At 26.2% G+C, this 19,167-nt stretch overlaps 2 protein-coding genes and 1 long non-coding RNA gene across 5 annotated transcripts in view; 2 read left to right on the top strand and 1 right to left on the bottom strand.

The window, feature by feature from the left end:
* Positions 1-6: 6 nt before the first annotated feature.
* LOC103309120 lies at positions 7-14,502 on the bottom strand. 2 transcript variants are annotated; one of them, XR_003839393.1, is made up of 3 exons: positions 14,077-14,502; positions 12,961-13,043; positions 7-250 (listed from the first exon to the last, which is right to left on the bottom strand). It is a non-coding gene; the product is annotated as an uncharacterized LOC103309120 (long non-coding RNA). The 2 variants fall into 2 exon arrangements; XR_003839392.1 differs by having other exon boundaries at positions 14,073-14,502.
* Positions 3,362-11,823, top strand: LOC100166986 (nucleoredoxin). The gene is made up of 7 exons (XM_001947160.5): positions 3,362-3,519; positions 4,487-4,834; positions 8,793-9,023; positions 9,088-9,185; positions 10,810-11,005; positions 11,064-11,273; positions 11,404-11,823. The coding sequence occupies exons 2-7, from the start codon at positions 4,511-4,513 to the stop codon at positions 11,593-11,595; spliced, it is 1,251 nt and encodes a 416-aa protein (XP_001947195.1). The 5' UTR covers positions 3,362-3,519; positions 4,487-4,510; the 3' UTR covers positions 11,596-11,823.
* The window catches only part of LOC100165910 (ATP-binding cassette sub-family A member 5-like), a 22,414-nt gene continuing 16,780 nt past the window's right edge, over positions 13,534-19,167 (top strand). For both annotated transcript variants that reach the window (XM_016803605.2, XM_029489169.1), the window contains exon 1: positions 13,534-13,666. The gene's annotated coding sequence lies outside the window, so the exon portion shown is untranslated. The remainder of the gene's footprint in view (positions 13,667-19,167) is intronic.

Below are 19,167 nucleotides of genomic sequence, written 5' to 3' on the forward strand. Positions count from 1 at the left end.
GATCCCCCGTTGACATCTGTACAATATTTCTGATTGATTGATATATATTATATATCGATTGTCCTTATATGACCTTATATGTTTAGCCGTTTGATCTGTTAAACGGGCCGATGGATTAGCACAAATTAGCATGGTTTTCAATTTTCAATGGTAGAACTATGGCACCATACGTTAGTGGCAACTCGCTTTTTTTTCTTAGCTTCGCACTACAACCGTCGCGCTGGATGTATATTTAATTGAAAATTGCTATCTGTTGACAATAAATAATAAGTAATAACATAGGTACCAACTTCCTTAATTAAATATACTTACATAGTATTCAATCAATTCTAATTTATTTTAGTAATAATAATTATTATAATTTAACATATTTTATCAATTTGTCGACACTGGGCGGTAACTATATTATAGTGTCTTAATTGCATTTTCAGATCTGTAACCTAATATGGAACACATAATAATATGATATGTTTTACTTGTATATTAAAAAAAAAACTCATTAAAATTTATATTTTATATTTTCTATGGCTTAATTTTCTATTTTTAGCAAACTAGTCTAGTACTATTGCAGCCTGCAGGAAAGTATTTGGATACTATTCTAATTGGTACTCGGAAAGCGCCAAAGCGGAAAGAAGCAGGTAAACCGAATTGCAAAGTCAAAGTGTCAAGTAGGTAGGTACTCGAGACACGAGAATTGTATGTATTTTAAGAACTTGACACTTACATGTTCTATATTATAATGATTAATGGGTGTGTCAGCTAATTACGATTAGTCTCCCCTTTAGTTTTATTTTATACTGGCGTGTTGTGTACTATCAGTCGGTAATTTAATGGATGTACCTATAATGTACTTAATAAAAACACTCAAATAATAATTTAAAATAAAAAATGTTCTTACCCTTTGCGGAGTCAAGAGGTATTTTGCTTGATAATTAATATTTAAATACTAAAAAATTAGAATATTCTTTAACTTATTAATTTAAATACCATTTAGATTGCTAATGATAAAAACTAAACGTCAGTTGTAGGCATACTGAAAAATATATTTTACATTTTTAGGTTGTACGATACAATTAACTATACAGTTATAGTTGGTATTGTAATCATTATAAACACGAAGAAATTAAAAAATTATAAATAATATTTGTATTCTTTTTACAGCATTGAAATAATAATAATTTATTATTATATAAAATCGTCACAACATTACATTATTATACAATTGTCAGTAGTTCACCTATCAAAATGCATAAAATATAAGTTCTTGCAATTAGGTAGGTATACACTTATAATATAATGTAGCTGGTAAAATATTAGCTTCAAAATGTAAGTTATACCAAATACAGTAACACCTAATTGGTAATATAATAATAATATATATACTCATAACTTACTACCTAGGTACTTAAAGGTTTCAAATTAATATGTATATTGTTACTACTTTATTCTTCGATTTTTGCAGTAATTTATTTTTATGGACTTCCTATACAGGATATTTAATTTACTTATAAGTTATAAAGAAAAAAGATAACATTTAGTTATTGATTATTATTTATCGTATAATATATTTATTTTATTTTAACAATTTACTTTAGATGTTAGTTTATAAATATGTACCAGCCATCGCCATGAGGTATTTACTTGAGTTTCTCTCAACAAGAAAAACAAATATTCTAATAAAATATTTCTACACAACATAATAATCTGTTAAATGTTTTATATCTTTACGAATTTACATGACAAATATCAAAATGAACAAAACAATTATATTTTAATCTACTTAAAAGTTAGGTAACATAAATATAATGTAAGACATAAGTAAGGATGAAGTGTGCCACTAATTTATCAATAACTATTAACATTTATAAAACAGGATATATTTTCACGGTCAGGGGCGTGCTCACGGGGGGGGGGGGGGTCATGGGGTTCAACACCCCTCCATTGACCGTATTATTTTTATTTTTTATTATAAAACAAATAATGCATCTTTATAATGTACTTGTCGAATTATATTATCATAAAATTTCCCAATTCGTATTTTATCGTTAAATGCTTCCAACTTCGAATATGTACACTGCCCCGCAGTTGCCGATACTTTTAATATACTTTTAATAGGTACTCAAAATATAAATTTGTTTTTTAGGCTTTCAATGTTTATTTCTGGAACTATCAGAAAACTTTGATGAACTTGTTGAATTTTACCTCGATACTGATAAGCTAACAGTTAAAAGCTTAAAGCTGAACTACATATATGGTATACCAAACTTAATAAGAATGTAAAATATCCAAAAAATTGTTTAGAAGCGTTGAGACAGTGTGATAACGAAATATTTCCCAATATACATTTTATATTAAAAATAATATGCACTTTACCAATTTCAACATCCACCCTCGGGCCTCTAGAGAACTTTTTCTTGTCTCAAAAGATTGAAATCTTATCTATGAAACACAATGACTGAGGCATTTTCTGGATATTAAAATAAAAATTTATATCAATTTTTTTAACAATTTTTTGGTTTTAGACTCTACTTAATGGCTTAGCTATGTTAGCTGTTCAAAAAGAAATTCCACTAACAGCAGAAGAAGTTTTAAATGAATTGAGCAAAAAATCAAGAAAACTAGATTTTGTTCTTTAATTTTTAAATGTATATTGTTTATTAGTATAATAGTTTCTATATTAGCAATATAATATTTAAATCTATAAATAATTGAATTTGGTGTTGATTATAAAAAAAAAAAAATGGTATAAGACTAGCTCCTTCAATTTTACTTGAACCCCCCCCTCCCCCCCCTCATAAATTTTCTGAGCACGCCCCTGTTCACGGTATTGACGAAAGACATACCTAAGGCCTAAATATCTATACCTATATTATTATCTATACATATTTATGTTCAAGAAGGGCAAGAAGTAAATATTATAATAGTTAAGACTAAAAAAATGTTTGAAGAGGACTTAAAAGTTAAAGTAAGTAGGTACATAAATAATTTTAATAATTTCAAAACCGGCACTATACTAAAACATTCAAAGCGAGTTACACTCAGATATTCAGAATCAGCATTCCATGATTTATTATTGATTACAATTTTTTTTTTAATGTAGGTACATCAATATCCTGCGTTGGCAAGCAAAGTGTTTCGACGATGAGTATCTTATAAGTTATATAAGCCTGCTTAGTAAGGAGATATAATATATACGTATATCACTATTTGAATATAATAATTTAAATTCGAAAGTTTTATACTTTATAGGAAAAAGGGATTTCTCCCTCAGAGGTGGCATACTGCTTGTATCTAATACGTACATATATATACCCGTATAAAATATATGTAGTATAAACAACGCCGAGTTTCACGATCCCTTATCCCTATTCCCTTTCGCCTCGGCAATTCAGTATGCTTCATGACGTCAGTCCTAGTGCTCTGTCGACCCTTTATAAGAGATACGTTCTATTGTCCGCAGACAAAATAATGTTTTTTAATGATTAAAATTAGTTAGAATAAAATTTTACACAAATTAAGGTTGGTACCTATTTATAATAAATTAATAACACTATATATTTAGTCAAAACACTGTAGTCAAAGTCAAATGCATAAATAAATTATTAATAAAATACACTTATACAAATATATAAGTTTAATATTTTATATAATATTCTACTCATCAAATTAAATATTCTCTGTCAATTTACTAAAATTACAATTAATTTTAAATTGCTAATCATAAAATCTAATTTTTAGAAATTAGTTGTTCGTGTACCTATAGCTATACAATTTAGTGATAATTAGTTATTATCTATTTCGCTTTGTTATGGATTCAATATTATATATTATTATGTACACCTACTTAGTATTTATATATAACAATGTATGACGTGTAAAAATATTCTGTTTCCTTCTTAATGTGGAAACTTTTGGTTTATTAAAATATATTTATTAAATAACTTCATATTAGTTATAGCTAATACCTACTGAAGTATTAAATATACAATTTAATCAACAGCAATAAATTTAATGTAACAGATAAAACTTGAACCTATACAAACATATTATTTGAATAATTATAATTAGTTACAACATGTATGTATCTAATATTATTTTATTTTAATATTGATTTGTACTGTACTAGTTGAAAACTAATAAAAAATGTATTCGTTATTCTCAATTAAATTATATTATTTTACGGTTCTTTGTTATATTTATATAATATTTGTATGTTTACTATTCGATACTCAGCGTAACCAAAAATGTTACAACATTTGCGAGATGATTTATCATTTTTATATTACGGGATTTCGATCACTCTAAAAATATATCTTGTTTTATACATATTGTTTATATTTTTTAAATTTAACTATGATCTTTGGATATAAACATAATATTGCTCTTGGGGCTCGAGACTATTAGTACACACAATAAGTCAATAAATAATTCAAACTGTTCAATATAATATATACATTATACACAATGTTGTTATTATTTGTATTAGGTATTTAGGTAAATATGTGAAGAAATGGCTGTTGAGTTATGTCTATCATCTCGTTTAACTGAACTCCTCGGAGATCGTTTGTTATATGGTTCAGCGACAGTGGAGCTAAATGAGTCGACGTTCAATGGGTCTTTAATCGCATTGTATTTCGTTCCATTAGGCAGTGAAACTGTCACGACCGACGATCGGGCTCTACGTGATCTATATAAAACTGTAAATGAGAACGAGAAGACACTAAATATTATCCAGATTTGTTATCCAGACTTAGCTGATGACCGCAAGTATTTTGATGAATTGACCAATGATGTTCCATGGCATTCAGTTCTTTACGAATACGCGGAAAAGAGAGTAAGCTTAAAAAATATACAAATTTTCCCTGTACACAAATATTCATTAAAAAAAATATTAAATATAATAAATAATAAAAATATTAAACAGATTTTCTATATTTAACGGAAATATATTTAAATTTGATTGATTCTAATCACGATATATAATTATTATACCTATACATTTATATTTTTATTATATATTTGGTTAAAAGAAAATTATAAAAATGATTTTTAAAAACTAATTATATAAAGCATATTTTTTATAACAACAACTTTTTTACTTGAGAAAATCATTATCCCTTCCTCAAGCAGACAAAATGTATCATTTACATTTTATTATGTCAAAGCGTGGTGAAATTGTATGTTTCTAAAGGTTATTTATGTATAAATAAAAATACGATTAGACTTTAAAATATAAAAAATAAATTAGGTATTCAGCTGATCGGTAATTTAACGATGTAACTCACTTGGGGCTTAAAAGTACTTTAAAGTTAAAACCATAACCCAATTATATATTTATATCGTTTCAATGTGTTAGAGAAAGATGGAATAAATAATTTTCACAAATTAAGAGAATTGAAATGAGCCTAATATCACCGCAACAAGCTTAATGGTCCTTGGTCCGCAATAAGATAAATTTAAAACTCCATTAGTGTACAATATTTTTTGAAAAATACATTATATATGTTAAGATAACTTTATACATCAAATCATTTTTTAAAATTAATAATATAAAGCATTAAGTTGGTTAGCAGAAAATAAAGCGTCTCATATTTAAAGCAACATAATTGTTTATACATATATTAAGTACCTATCTATAAATAATATTATATTATAATGTAACAGATCGTAGTAAAAAATTTGTTAGGTGTTCACTTTAAATTTAGGGATAACGTAGTATTATTATTATACAACAGAGACCTCCTATGGTCACGGTCCCTAAAGTACGATTTATTGTAAACCCCCACGGGATTCTCACATTTTAATAACAACTATAGTCCCTCCACTCCTATATCATTCTCATTTAAACTTTCATGCACATCACATCTCCCCAAGATTTGGCACCCTCAGTAATTTTTTTTTGCATTTTATTGCTCTGGGGTTGTCCGCTTTGCTTATAGTCTCTTCAGCACGCACCTGCATCCATATACATTAACCATGGTGGGGAAACGTTTCTAATTTATTGCAATTTTACGCATTCAATATCCCTCTCTATTGTTATACTTACACCTCAACCATTGTTGAATCAATACTGCCATAAACACTACATACCACATATATGATGCTCTATACTTTTAATTTCACTGTTTAAAGGAAGCCATTAAGTGAAACACTTTTTACAACAAACCTATGCGTGCTTTTGTTAAAGTAGTGGGTAATACAGTATATTATATATAGTATATACCTATATACACATGGGCACTATATTGATTTTATGCTATTTTTAAAAACAGATTCAGCTTTACTCTGATAATAATAATAAATTAAATTAATACGCAGTATTAATTTAAAAAAAAACATTTAATTAATCCTATTAATAAATATAATATTTTTATTTGATACATAACACTAGCTATCTTCGATTTCTTCTATCTTTCTTATTTTCTTTGATCTGCAAATTTTGTGCTAAAAACTTAATTTTAAATAATTAAATATTTTTTATACATGTTATAAGATATATTTTATATTAAATTATATTAATTATTAGCTAATATTGATTCAATTATTTCATAAGATGACCATATAATAAAATATAAATGACAATTTTCAATATAATATATTGGTAGGTACATCTACTTTGATTTTGTATTTTTCTTTTTAAATATAATAACTGAAGTATAATATTATTTTAACAATTTATTTTGAATATTTGTATTACTTTTTTGTTATTATACCTACAACTTACCTCATTATATTTAAAACTACAAGTATTCATTTGTTTTAAAAATAATATTTTTTTTTAAATAGCAACATGAATACTTCGATGAAATATTTTAAATTAGAATTAAATTAATTAGAAAAAAAAAATTTGAGTATATAACGAGTATAGCGATAGAATATAGTTAGAATATCTATCTTAATAAAACCGGAAAAGTCGATCTGCTGAAATAGGAGTCAGTCAAGTACTCAAGTGTACCTCATCATTGAGTAGGTCACTAACCACTGTAATGGGTGTGTTAAGTTTGACTTTAGTGTAAAATCATCCCATACAAAAAATGATTCTAAACGGAGATAGTCTATCAGTAATCAGTCTGTATATTTTTATGGATATTAATTGATAGTAATTTATTATATTTAATATTGCTATTAAATATTAATAATACATGTATAATGTTGAACTAATTTTTGCCAAAAACAAATTTCACATATTCTATTATCATAATATTTATTATTTAATGTAATAAATAACTATATCTGTTGCATACTTCAATACTTCTAAGTTAATACAGATGTGCTGTAGAGCGATAAAGGTGTGAGTAGGTTAAATGTAACACGTAAATACTTTAAGCTTAAAATGAATCTAAATATTTTGAAAATGTAATTGACAATTGTTTATTTACATAATCTTGATAAGTATGTAATAGTGAAATGTTTTATATATTTTTTGAATACAAAATAACAAATACATTTTCAACTTCCTTATCAATAATAAAAAAAAAATAATCACTAATAACAATACAAATATATAATAAAATATTTTTATAGGCTGACAGATTGTCTCCACGCAGAATCGCAAACATTTTTAATGGTTTTTCATCAGCCAGGCTCAGACAATGATTTAACATTGAAACAAAATTTAATATATCCATTACAGTGATCTGAATGACGAGGTGTACTCGACACCTATACTATACAGGCTGTTCACCAAGAATGCTCACGGCTCACCCCCATTTTTGCCTTTAATAATGAATTTATTCAAATTCTATTTTTGGAATTTTTAAGTATGCTCAAAATATGCATATTTTCAAATTAATGATTTTTTGTACTACTTAAGGAGTGTCCTATGACGATCAAATCACATAGGTGGATAATTGGTCACATCCTTGGGGGGCTTAAAATTGTTACCTTATCCATTTGCGTAAGCACACATTTTCAGTCGCTTCAACCTACTAGCTATATATGTGGCTACTTCAACTTTATTCTAGATGAGGCACCAAATATTAAATATGTATAGGTAATAGGAACATATTATATAAATAAATTATTGATAGCTACTAATTTTTTTTTTACTTTATGTTATAAACATATGCTTTATGCAAATATAATATTAACAATAACGGTATCGGTATTAATACACTTCGATAAACTTTTTTCTTTGTACAAAATTAAGGTGTTGTTGACATTAAATTTAAGTTATAACTGATGTAGAGATATTAAAACCCTCCAGGGGCTTGATTACTTTCTGGGGGGGGGGGGGTTATATTTAGATTTATTTAAAGCTGTTTATGCCATGAATCAATTTACACCGTTCTATGAAACGTCGGTATTGCCTTATACGTTATGTATAATTTATATGACAAAATATTATAATAATTACTTTATAAAATTTACTATTTGTTTTTAGCAATAATTAGTTCAACCAAATCTACCACTATAGTAATATAAAAATAATTAGTAAATTACTAATATCTAATATCAATAATATAATAAAATATTTATAATAAATATATAATGAAATATCCTTAGAAATACAATAATAATCTGACATACCGTATCCGCTTCGAATAGTTTTTTTTTTTCAATGATTTATCATTTAAAAAATATGTAATAATGTATACAAGGGGTTCAACAAATTTGGAAACTTTTTAATTAGTGTTTGCATATTTGTATATCTACACAGACCACACGTGGAAATAACAGATAACAAATTTCTGCAGATTTATTATGTAAAATATTTAATCACCAATTGTTTAGATACAATTTTGTATCTATACCTACTATTTTTGTTCTTAAATCAATGTTGTGGTTTTTAGATTCGTTTGAGACACAAATATCGTGTTGGGAATGCAGAAACGTTGTTAATTTTGAATGATAGCTATTTGGAAAAAGTTCATACTCGAAATGGTCTTAAACTTTTATCGTGTAGGGAAAAAAGTTTTCCATGGACGAACTTATGGAATGAAAAAATTTGTCAAGAAGCCTTAAAACTCTCCTCAAATGAATCCAATGAAACGATATATGGTCTATATTTTTCTGCGCATTGGGTATTAATAACGATTTAGTGTAACGGAGTAATTTAATATAACTTATAAACTGTTATAATTTTAGTGTCCACCATGCAAAGCATTCATTCCACAACTCATTCATGCTTACGATAGTATAAGAAAGAGAATCCAGTTCGAGATAATTTTTGTCAGTTCTGACAGGTATTGTATTGTAAATACAATTATAATTATAGTATTAAACAAGTTAAGAGGATGGTACAACCGCATCATGCGTTGTCTTACAATATTAATATTAATGCATAATAATATACCATTGTGTGCTCTGAATAATCAATTTATTATATAATTACATAATATTATATTCTGTTATATTTAATATTAGAGTAAATTTACCTATTATCAAAATATCAAACTCCAGTGAATCTCATAAGTTTTTTTTATATTTTAATTTTAAAGTGAGTTATAGCATTTGACGCATGCGTGTGTAGCGTCCTCTTAAGTAGAACTAAAATAAATTTAGACATTTAATATCAATATTATTATCGTCAACTATTATAACCTAAACATTGTACTCTATTATATATTACCTGCTATAATAGGTACCTCTATATCATAAAATAATATAAAATAATTAAATATAGTTTTTGTTTTTATATTTTCAAACAGAATATACTATAACTTAATGATTTTAGATTCTAGGGAAACGAATATTCTTATACTTATGTATTGATTTTTAATTGATGAGTGTTTTTCTTTATTTTTGTGTCGGAAGATATTTTATCATCCACTTTTATGGAGGTTTATGGTAGAAAATTTGATCTATAGTTTCTTCTTTGGCGGTGGGTTAAAGTAGAAATTGTTCAGTAAAAAAAATAACTATAGTAACCATGGTTACCAAAAAGTTATACTGTGTCCGTTCAAATTTTTTTTTGTATACGAAGATAGGTAAATTATTGAGTTAAAAATTAACACATTTATTGAAGTAACCATCAATCACATTAGTATGTACATTCAATACATTTACGATAATACGATATATTCATGGGCATAGAATGTATTCATAGATGTGACTAAAAAAAATGTCAGGGTAGATGGATAAGTCAGCCCCCGTAAAAAACCCTAAAATATTTTTTTAGAAATTGTTGATTTACTCTCTCACAACATCTCTTAAATACATGCTGATTCCTGAACTCTTTATAAGAATACGATAATACCTATATAGGCTATAGTAAACTGTTGCTGAATAACCTCTAAGTATCGACGATAACATTTCTATAGCGCTCTGAAATCTGAATCCGACAAATTTGCCTCGTCGATGTTCTACGTGATAAGTATCTTACTATTTTTAGTAACGTGGAATTTTAATATTTATGTTATTAAGTATTAACATTAAGATAGTCATTAACTCAATATTCTGCCAGAAGCTGATTTCGCAGGATGGCCATCAGCCATGCTCATATTGGTCATGTCCGTAAACACGCGCCTATATGCATTCAGGCCTCCAGGCTTGTAACCGAAAAAATACATTTCTATTTCGATTTTGATATAGGTTACTGGTTTTTATTTTTTCGGTTTTTATTTCGATATTGATTAACGGTTTTCAATTTTTTCGATTTTGATTTCAATTTTTAAAACTATTTTTTTTTTGTTTTTGATTTTGAATATTGGTTTTAAATTTGTAAGTTATTTAATTTTTCACGGGGTGTCGCCATTAGGTGAGTTACATAGTCAATTAGATAATCGTAATCAAGATAAGATTTTCTTAAAATTGAATTCACAACAAAATGTGAAAACTAAAAAAAAACATACTTATTGTTTTTTTCAGAAGTGAACAGTCTTATAACTCTCATGCATCATCAATGCCTTGGCCTTCTGTTCCATATTCAAATACTACTTTACGACAAGACCTAACTGAATGTTTTAATGTTCTTGGTATTCCTTACCTAGTATTAATTGATAACAATGGAAATATCATCACAGAAAATGGTCGTGCGGAAATTACGGAAGACCCTGATGGAGTGGCAAGATATTTTTGTATTATACCTAACCTTATCAAATTTACATTTTTGTTAATTACAGTATTTCCCATGGAGAAGACGATTCGTTTATTCGCTTTCTTCGAGACTACTACCAAAACTTCAGAGTTACCCAGCTGTTGTGTTATTCATTGAAGGAGACCAAGAAGAAGAATTAGAATTGGCTGAAGGTGTTTTGTTGCCTGTAGCACAACAAGTTGCAAAGACCCGGTCAAATGCATTATATGATCTCTTATTTTTTATAGCTCCCGACGTACGTACAAATTACTATAATACATTAATAATACCTAATAGTCAATAATAATAATAATAATATACGATGATTATGAATCATTTTTATAATTAATAAAACACAAATTTAATATTCATATTTAATTTCATAGGATTGCACATCAGATACTTTAAGACAATTTACGAGATTGACTGATGACACAGCTCCATTGTTGACCCTAATAGATATACCAATGGCAAGGATTTCAGTAATGGAATACGGAATTCATATTACAGAAAAATCTATAATGAATTTTGTTCTAGGATTTTTCGATGGAACAATGAAATTTACACCTATTCTTTAAACTTCAATTCATAAGATAAACAATACCTATATATTATTATATTATAATATTGTATATAGGTTCATTCAAAAGAGTAAAGACTACATTACATGGCTAGTAGATTCAATTCAACTATATGTGAATTTGGTATTAATCACATAGGTAGATATATAGATGAGTCTAGAAGATTATTGTAATATAGAAAATAATTAAACGTTGTTTAAATAAATATACTAATTAACTATTAAATGTATTGTTATTATTATAATAATTAATAACTAATAATTCACCCAATTTGGTTATATCAATAATTGTACTTAATTATAATTTGTATTTACAGTACTTGTAAATTGTATTCAAGTACCTATATAAAAGTGATAGTATGATATGATACATACCTAGTTAAATTTTTGAATTTTTCAATAATTAATATAAAATATGTATAAAAATTGGAATTGGAATTGTTAAAAACATGAAAAATTTTATGATAAATACTTATAAAAATTCTATTATGCAGTTCGTGAGCTTACTATTAGATATAATTATATTAATAAATACAACATGTCAACATTTAAAACAATTTTAATTTTATTTAGCCAAATAGCCTGCAATAGGTATCTAAAGTGTACCCTGACAACAATGTCAATGTGATAAATAATAATCAAAGACATTGAAACTTTATTATTAAAAAATAAAATAATAAACATTTGTAAATTAATATTAAATTGGTATAGAATTAAGTATTTTTATATTATCTAATATTTATAAATTCAATTAAAATATTAAAAAAGAGGGTAAGTGGATGTTGCTCTGCTGTGCAGTAAGTTAGTAAGTTAGCAAGTGAATCACTGTATAATGGATTGTATTGAATTTGAATTCAACGATATCATATCATTGTAGTCAATCGAAAAACGATTCTGAGCGGAGATGATTTGTCAGTAAGGATATTTTATATTATTATTTATTTTAGCCTGTAAGTTGAATTAATATTAGGTATAATTTATAACAAAATAACTAAAATCGTTATTTTTATTTTTTTCATTTCTATGGTGATAAACAAAGCGTTAGAAATTAAAATCCCATTTTTAGCGGTTTTTTGTAATTTGTCGGTGGTTTTTCCCGTGGAATTAAATAACTATTGAGAAAATCGAAAAATAACCTCTCTAAAGTTCCATCTTGATTCAATTTTCTAAAATATAAGAATTATCATATTTATATATTATCATATTTTCTAATATGTTGAAATCGAAGCACTCCTCCTGATAGAAATTTTGTATACAGGATAAAAAAAAATTAAAATTAAAATTAACTCCATTAGTATACTCATATTAATTACGTATAGGTATAATTATTTATAAATAAATCTTGTGAATTTGTTTTTCTTACCATCTAGTTGTAAACATTTTCTATCATGATCGAAATTATTCCAATAAATAAACTATGAGCAATTGTGTTCGTCTTCGCATGACCTAAAAATGAACAATACACTTTATTAATATTATAATAACGCCACATAATGACTTATATGCCTAGTTGTATAGATTATGTATTTGTGTGAAGTGTGGTGCTATCGCTATGGATGACTGGCGGAGAGAAAAGTGGAAATTGTATTAAACCAATTTTTTTTTACCTATCATTGACCTTATGTACATCGTCCACTATGTATTAAGTATATTATAAAGTATGAACTACAGTTTATATCGGTTCAACAGACGACGGTAATTATGTTCTAATAAATGTAGATACCTATACCTATTTTAAATTATATCTAGATGAAGACGTCCATAATTTAACATTCTATTATAATTTATAATATAAACATTTCAATTTCCAACTAGCAATAGCAAAATGAAACAAATTATTGAAAATAACTAATAAGAAACAAAATTACGATTAAAAATTTATTTAATGGAATCTATTCCAATATCATATTTTTTTTTAAATTTACTTAAATGTTCTAATAAATTAGTACGATTATGACATTTTTATATATGCGCTTCACAAGAGTAGACGTACATTAATTAAACGTGTTTATTGCTCACTTATCTTATCTCAGCGATTAGTGTCCAAACTCCAAATAAAACGAGTTCAGGTAATAATAAGCATAATTACTTAAAAATATAATTTTGTTTTGAATAAATTAGCTTATATTATATTATTATATAGGTACCAAAAATAATTAAATACAATAATGACTCTATTAGAATAAATGCAATGGTTTTTAATATCTGCCTACTAATAACTAGTCGTATAAATAGTCGTATACAGTACCTAATGAACTTAAATTAATTTGATAAAAAAAATTAACTTAAAATAACTTTAAAGTTTCAAGACCATACCAACACTGTTCACATAATTTCTGGTCCACTTCTAAATTATAATTGTATAGATCACTACTGTAAATACAATATACATTAGGCTTAATTTTATATTAAATAATATATAGAAAATAATTGTATTTATATATTTTACAAGCAGTTATTTTTGTTTGTTTATACCTACAACTTCATCATTGAATCTTTTTAATTGTAACTCTGGATTCATGCGTCAACGGTAATCGGTCACGTCACTACTTGAACACCTAAGACTGATAAATGAATGTACCTGAATAACTTAACTTGGTACTTATATATTTAATTAAAGCTATCTCCATCTCCATATTATCAATTACTTCTGTTACTTATGTTTCCTTCTGGGGCCAGGACGTACCCATTTAGTTTTAAAAAAAAGTTTTCATACCATTCAAATTTAGTCAAAGAAAAAACTATATATTATATAATACAAATTTACAATTTTAAAATACTTATAACTTGATCCAAAATTAAACGTACGTGGAGGCGAAAAGATAATTTTCTTGCCTATACATTTTATAATATAGGTAAATTCTTACTACGCATTATTAAGACTGAGACAACACAAGCGGGTACAACCATAACGTCCTCTTAAAAAATTAATATAATTAAAATTTTAGAATTTAAAATAAAACTTTATTTTAATACTAGCTACTCAAATATTATTTACCGAATAAGTTTGCATTTATTTTATTTGATAACGTTTCGCATACATAATACATCTTTGTAAGTAATCTATCAATTATGAAGTAAACTTTAAATTTGTATGACATGTAAATCAATTAAAAAAGTATACTGGTTTGTTATATTCCAACCCGAAAACTGTATAGCCACAAGTCACAACACGCATACATCGCGTTAATAACTGAACGGTTTTTGAAAAAAATTACCATTACTCAGGGGTTAAAGTGGGAAAAAATTCCAGAGGGGACTAATGTCTCCATATATAATTTTATGTATAATATCTAATGTATAAAATCTTAATTTGTTAAAGGGAACGATTTTTAACCACCGTCAGAGGTACCTAGGGGGACTGAGTCCTCCTGCGACTTCCTCCCACTTTAACCCCTGCCATTACTATAGGCTTATAGACAATAGCCAATAGGTACCTACGTCCTACATAGTCGGAAATTTGCCATAGTTTTAGAGATGGCTAATATTTAAAAATACCTTATGGCATATCAAAGCCGCTTTTTGCACTTGCAAATATAATATTACCTTAAAAACCATGCAAAACTAAGCATGATTTTTTTTAAAAATATACTATAGGTGTTATACATTTACGCGTGGGTAGGTACATATACTTGAATTTTAACTTTAAATGGCAAAATAATGCAAAATAATTTGCAAATTTTCGTCATTTTTACGTATTTTGTCAATATTTTAACTTAAGATGCTTATAAAAAAAATTGTGACTACGGACTTTTAATTTTTTTCATCTGCTTTTGAAACAATATAATAGGAACCTTCTATTAAATTTTCAAGATTTTTTAACCAACAAATAAAATTTTATTGATGTTTATAGAAAAAAAAATATAAACAACGGAAACTACAAAATATGCCCGTAAACAGCTCAAAATAAGTTAAAATATTTGGAAAATGTTATGGTGTATATAGAAAATGCTAATATAAACACTCAGTCAAAATTGCATGTACCTACGGTCATTTGTTTTAGAGTTGCGCTAAAAACCAAAATCGATTTTTTTCAAAAACAGATTTTGCGTAAAAATTCCCGTTTTTCCTTAATTTTTCTTTTGATTTTCCCGTTGCTTTTGAAAACTACTGGGAAATTTTTTGACCCTCCAAAGTACCAACTAGATTCACTTTCCTATCAGAAAAGATACTGTTGAAGAAAATCCAAGCACTTTTACTGTCCTAAAAGGTGATGACAGACACAAAAAAAAATTAAAAAAAGGTGGGTAAGTGGATGTTGCTCTGCTGTACAGTAGGTTACAAGTGGATCACTGTATAATGAATAGTATTAAATTTGAATTCAATGATATAATACCACTGTATAAGAAAAACGGTTCTGAGCGGAGACGGTTTGTCAGTCTAGGTATTAGACATAACTATTATAGGTATGCTTATCTATAGTGTTAAAAAAAAAATTGACCTATAATAGGTATCAATAATAAATTCAAAATTAATCATATCACAATATCCATTAGGTAACGCGGTATACAATCATAGATATATTATAGTATACTTTAGAAGTTTCAAGTACCCACAAGTAATATTATACAATCACAACAAAATGACTAAAATAGTTATTCCAGGTTTTTTAATATGTAATTTCGTCCAAATTTGAATTTAAAATGACTATAAAAATAAACTGTGCTTATGTATTTCTTTGAATTTTTGGTAACAAAATTAAATATTTACGTTTAATCTTGTTTTAAATTTTCAATCCTTAGATATAAAAGTTGAACATTTTATAAATTTTTAACTACAAAATAATTATTCAATTTCAATTATTAAATTTTGTCAAAATTTCAACTTCAAATGCTTATAAAAAAAATTTGTGCCTATGTATTTGTAATATTTTTCAACTGCTACTATTGTAACAATGTATCAGGAGCCCTGTATTAATTTTTTACACTTTTTGGCCCAATAGATAAAATTTTATTGATATTTATAGAAAAAAAAATTAAAAAAATTGAAAAATGACAATGTCCGTAAGCAGCTCAAAAAGAGTCAAGTTATTTTCAAATTTTTATCGTGTATAGAAAATTCTAATATAAACATTCAGTGAAATTTTCAAGTATCTACAGTCATTCGTTTTTAATTACAATAAAATATGAAAATCGTTACGTAAGATATCGAGTGAATATCAAATGTTGTAAAAATATAAATTTCAAACGCTCATAAAAATTTAATTTGAGTTTCTTATAGACATTTTTTTTTTTTGATAAAGGTAGAATAACCTATAAGGAATCTTGTATTACATTTTAAAATCTAGTACTAAAAAGAAAAACTTTACGAATTATTAACTTAAAATAATTTGCAAATTTTCGTGATTTTTACATATTGTGTCAATTTTTGAACTTTAAATGCTAATAAAAAAAAACTGTGACTAAGGATTTTTAATATATTTTAAATTTCATTGTAACAATATAGTAAAGAGCCTTGTATTAAATTTTCAAGTATTTTTACTCAACAAATAAAGTTTTATTGACATTCATAGAAAAAAAAACTAATTAAATTGGAAACTGAAATTGTCCGTAACAGCTCAAAACAAATCAAAATATTTTGAAAATGTTATCGTGTATAGAAAATGGAAATATAAACAACCATTGAAAATTTCATGTATCTACGGTCATTTGTTTTAAAGACACAAAAATTAAAAAATTAAAAATTAAAAAAATATAAAAACACACATCATTGTAAAATCAATACATTCATCGTTCCACTCAGAATCTAAAATAGAATTATAATGCATAATATTTAATAATAATTTTACCTACACAATTTCTTGTATATTATTTAAAGATACAGAGAAATCTGATGATGTATTACGGGCAAAGCCCCCCACAAGTTTGCCATACAAATTTATTTTGATCCCCTCCCATGAAACATTCACAATTACGCCACTGCAAACAAGGATAATTTCCTTACCATTAAATTTCATAATAGGTCGATTATTTACTCTAATTTTTAAATTATCGATGTTAAACATCGTATGTTAATCATAATTTGCTGTTATACGCACTTGTAAGACGAAGATAATAAATGGCCGTGTTACGTTCCCTAAATCTTAATGTTGTATAAGAAATGTAATTACATTTTAGATTCTGAGCGAAGTAATGAATATATTTATTATACAATAATGGGTGTCTTATTTTTTAATTTTTAATTTATTTTTGTGTCTCTCATCGCCTTTTAGGACAGTAAAAATGCTTTAATTTTCTTAAATAGTATCTTTTCTGATAGGAAAGTGAATCTAGTTGGTACATTGGTACCTAAAATTCCTAATAGTTTACAAAAGTGCAGGGAAAAACAAAATATAAATTAAGAAAAACGGGTTGTTAGACAAATGACCAAGATACATAACATTTTTACTGGTTGTTTATATTACCATTTTCTATTCACGATAAGAATTTAAAAATAATTTGATTTGTTTTAAACTGTTTTCGGACATTTTCAGTTTCCAAATTTAGATTCTGATCGGGTGAGGGATCTAGTGGTTTTACAATGGTGTTTAATTATTTATTATTTTTTTATATCCTGTGTACAAAATTTCTACCAGAAGGAGTGTTTTGATTTCAACATGTAGTATCTTATCTTTTAGCAAATTTGATCAAAATGGTACTTTAGAGATATTATTTTTCAATTTTCTCAATAGTTATTTAATGCCACGGGAAAAACCGACAAGTTACAAAAAACGCTAAAAATGGAATTTTAATTTCCAACGCTTTGCTTATCACCATAGAAACGAATAAAAATAACAATTTTAGTTATTTTGTTGTAATTTATAATATTAAATCAACATAATATACCTAGGCTATAATAAAATATAATATAATAACAATATAAAATATCCAGACCGATGAACCGTTCCCGCTCAGATTCGTTTTTCGTATAGATACAATGATATAATATGTTATCATTGAATTCAAATTTGATACATTCCATTATACAGAGACCCATTCATTATTTATTAATATACTTATAAATTAAAATGTAATAGAATATTCTGTATTTTTGGACTTGTTGTACAATTGTAAAAAAATGAGTTCGAGCTTTTTACAATTTTATTAATTGAGTCAAAAAGCATGTAATACAAATTACAAGTCTCCTGATAAATTGTAACAATAGCAGTTGAAAAATATTAAAAATACAGTAATAGGCACAATTTTCTTAATAAGCATTTAAGTTTTGAATTTATTGACAAAATTGTCAAATTTAAAATTTAAAAATGATTTTATAGTTAAAAATTTATAAAATGTTCAACTTTTATAGCTAAAAATGTAAAACAAGGTTCCACGTAAATAAGTAAATAAATTACTTTATTCACAATAATATCATATAGACATACTTAGTAATATACCATAGGGTCAAATTCTGGGAGCGGGAGCTACAGGCTAAAGCAAAAACAAATAAAAATATAGATATAAAAATAAAAAGTGGGTAAGCGGATGTCGCTCTGTTGTACAGTAGTTTAAAGAGGGTCAATGCAGATCGATATATTATAAATCCTCGTTAAAATATTATAATACAATATTATAGTATTATTCTCTGCGTA

Source organism: Acyrthosiphon pisum, chromosome A2 (genome assembly GCF_005508785.2).
Source record: "Acyrthosiphon pisum isolate AL4f chromosome A2, pea_aphid_22Mar2018_4r6ur, whole genome shotgun sequence".
NCBI classification, from domain to species: domain Eukaryota; kingdom Metazoa; phylum Arthropoda; class Insecta; order Hemiptera; family Aphididae; genus Acyrthosiphon; species Acyrthosiphon pisum.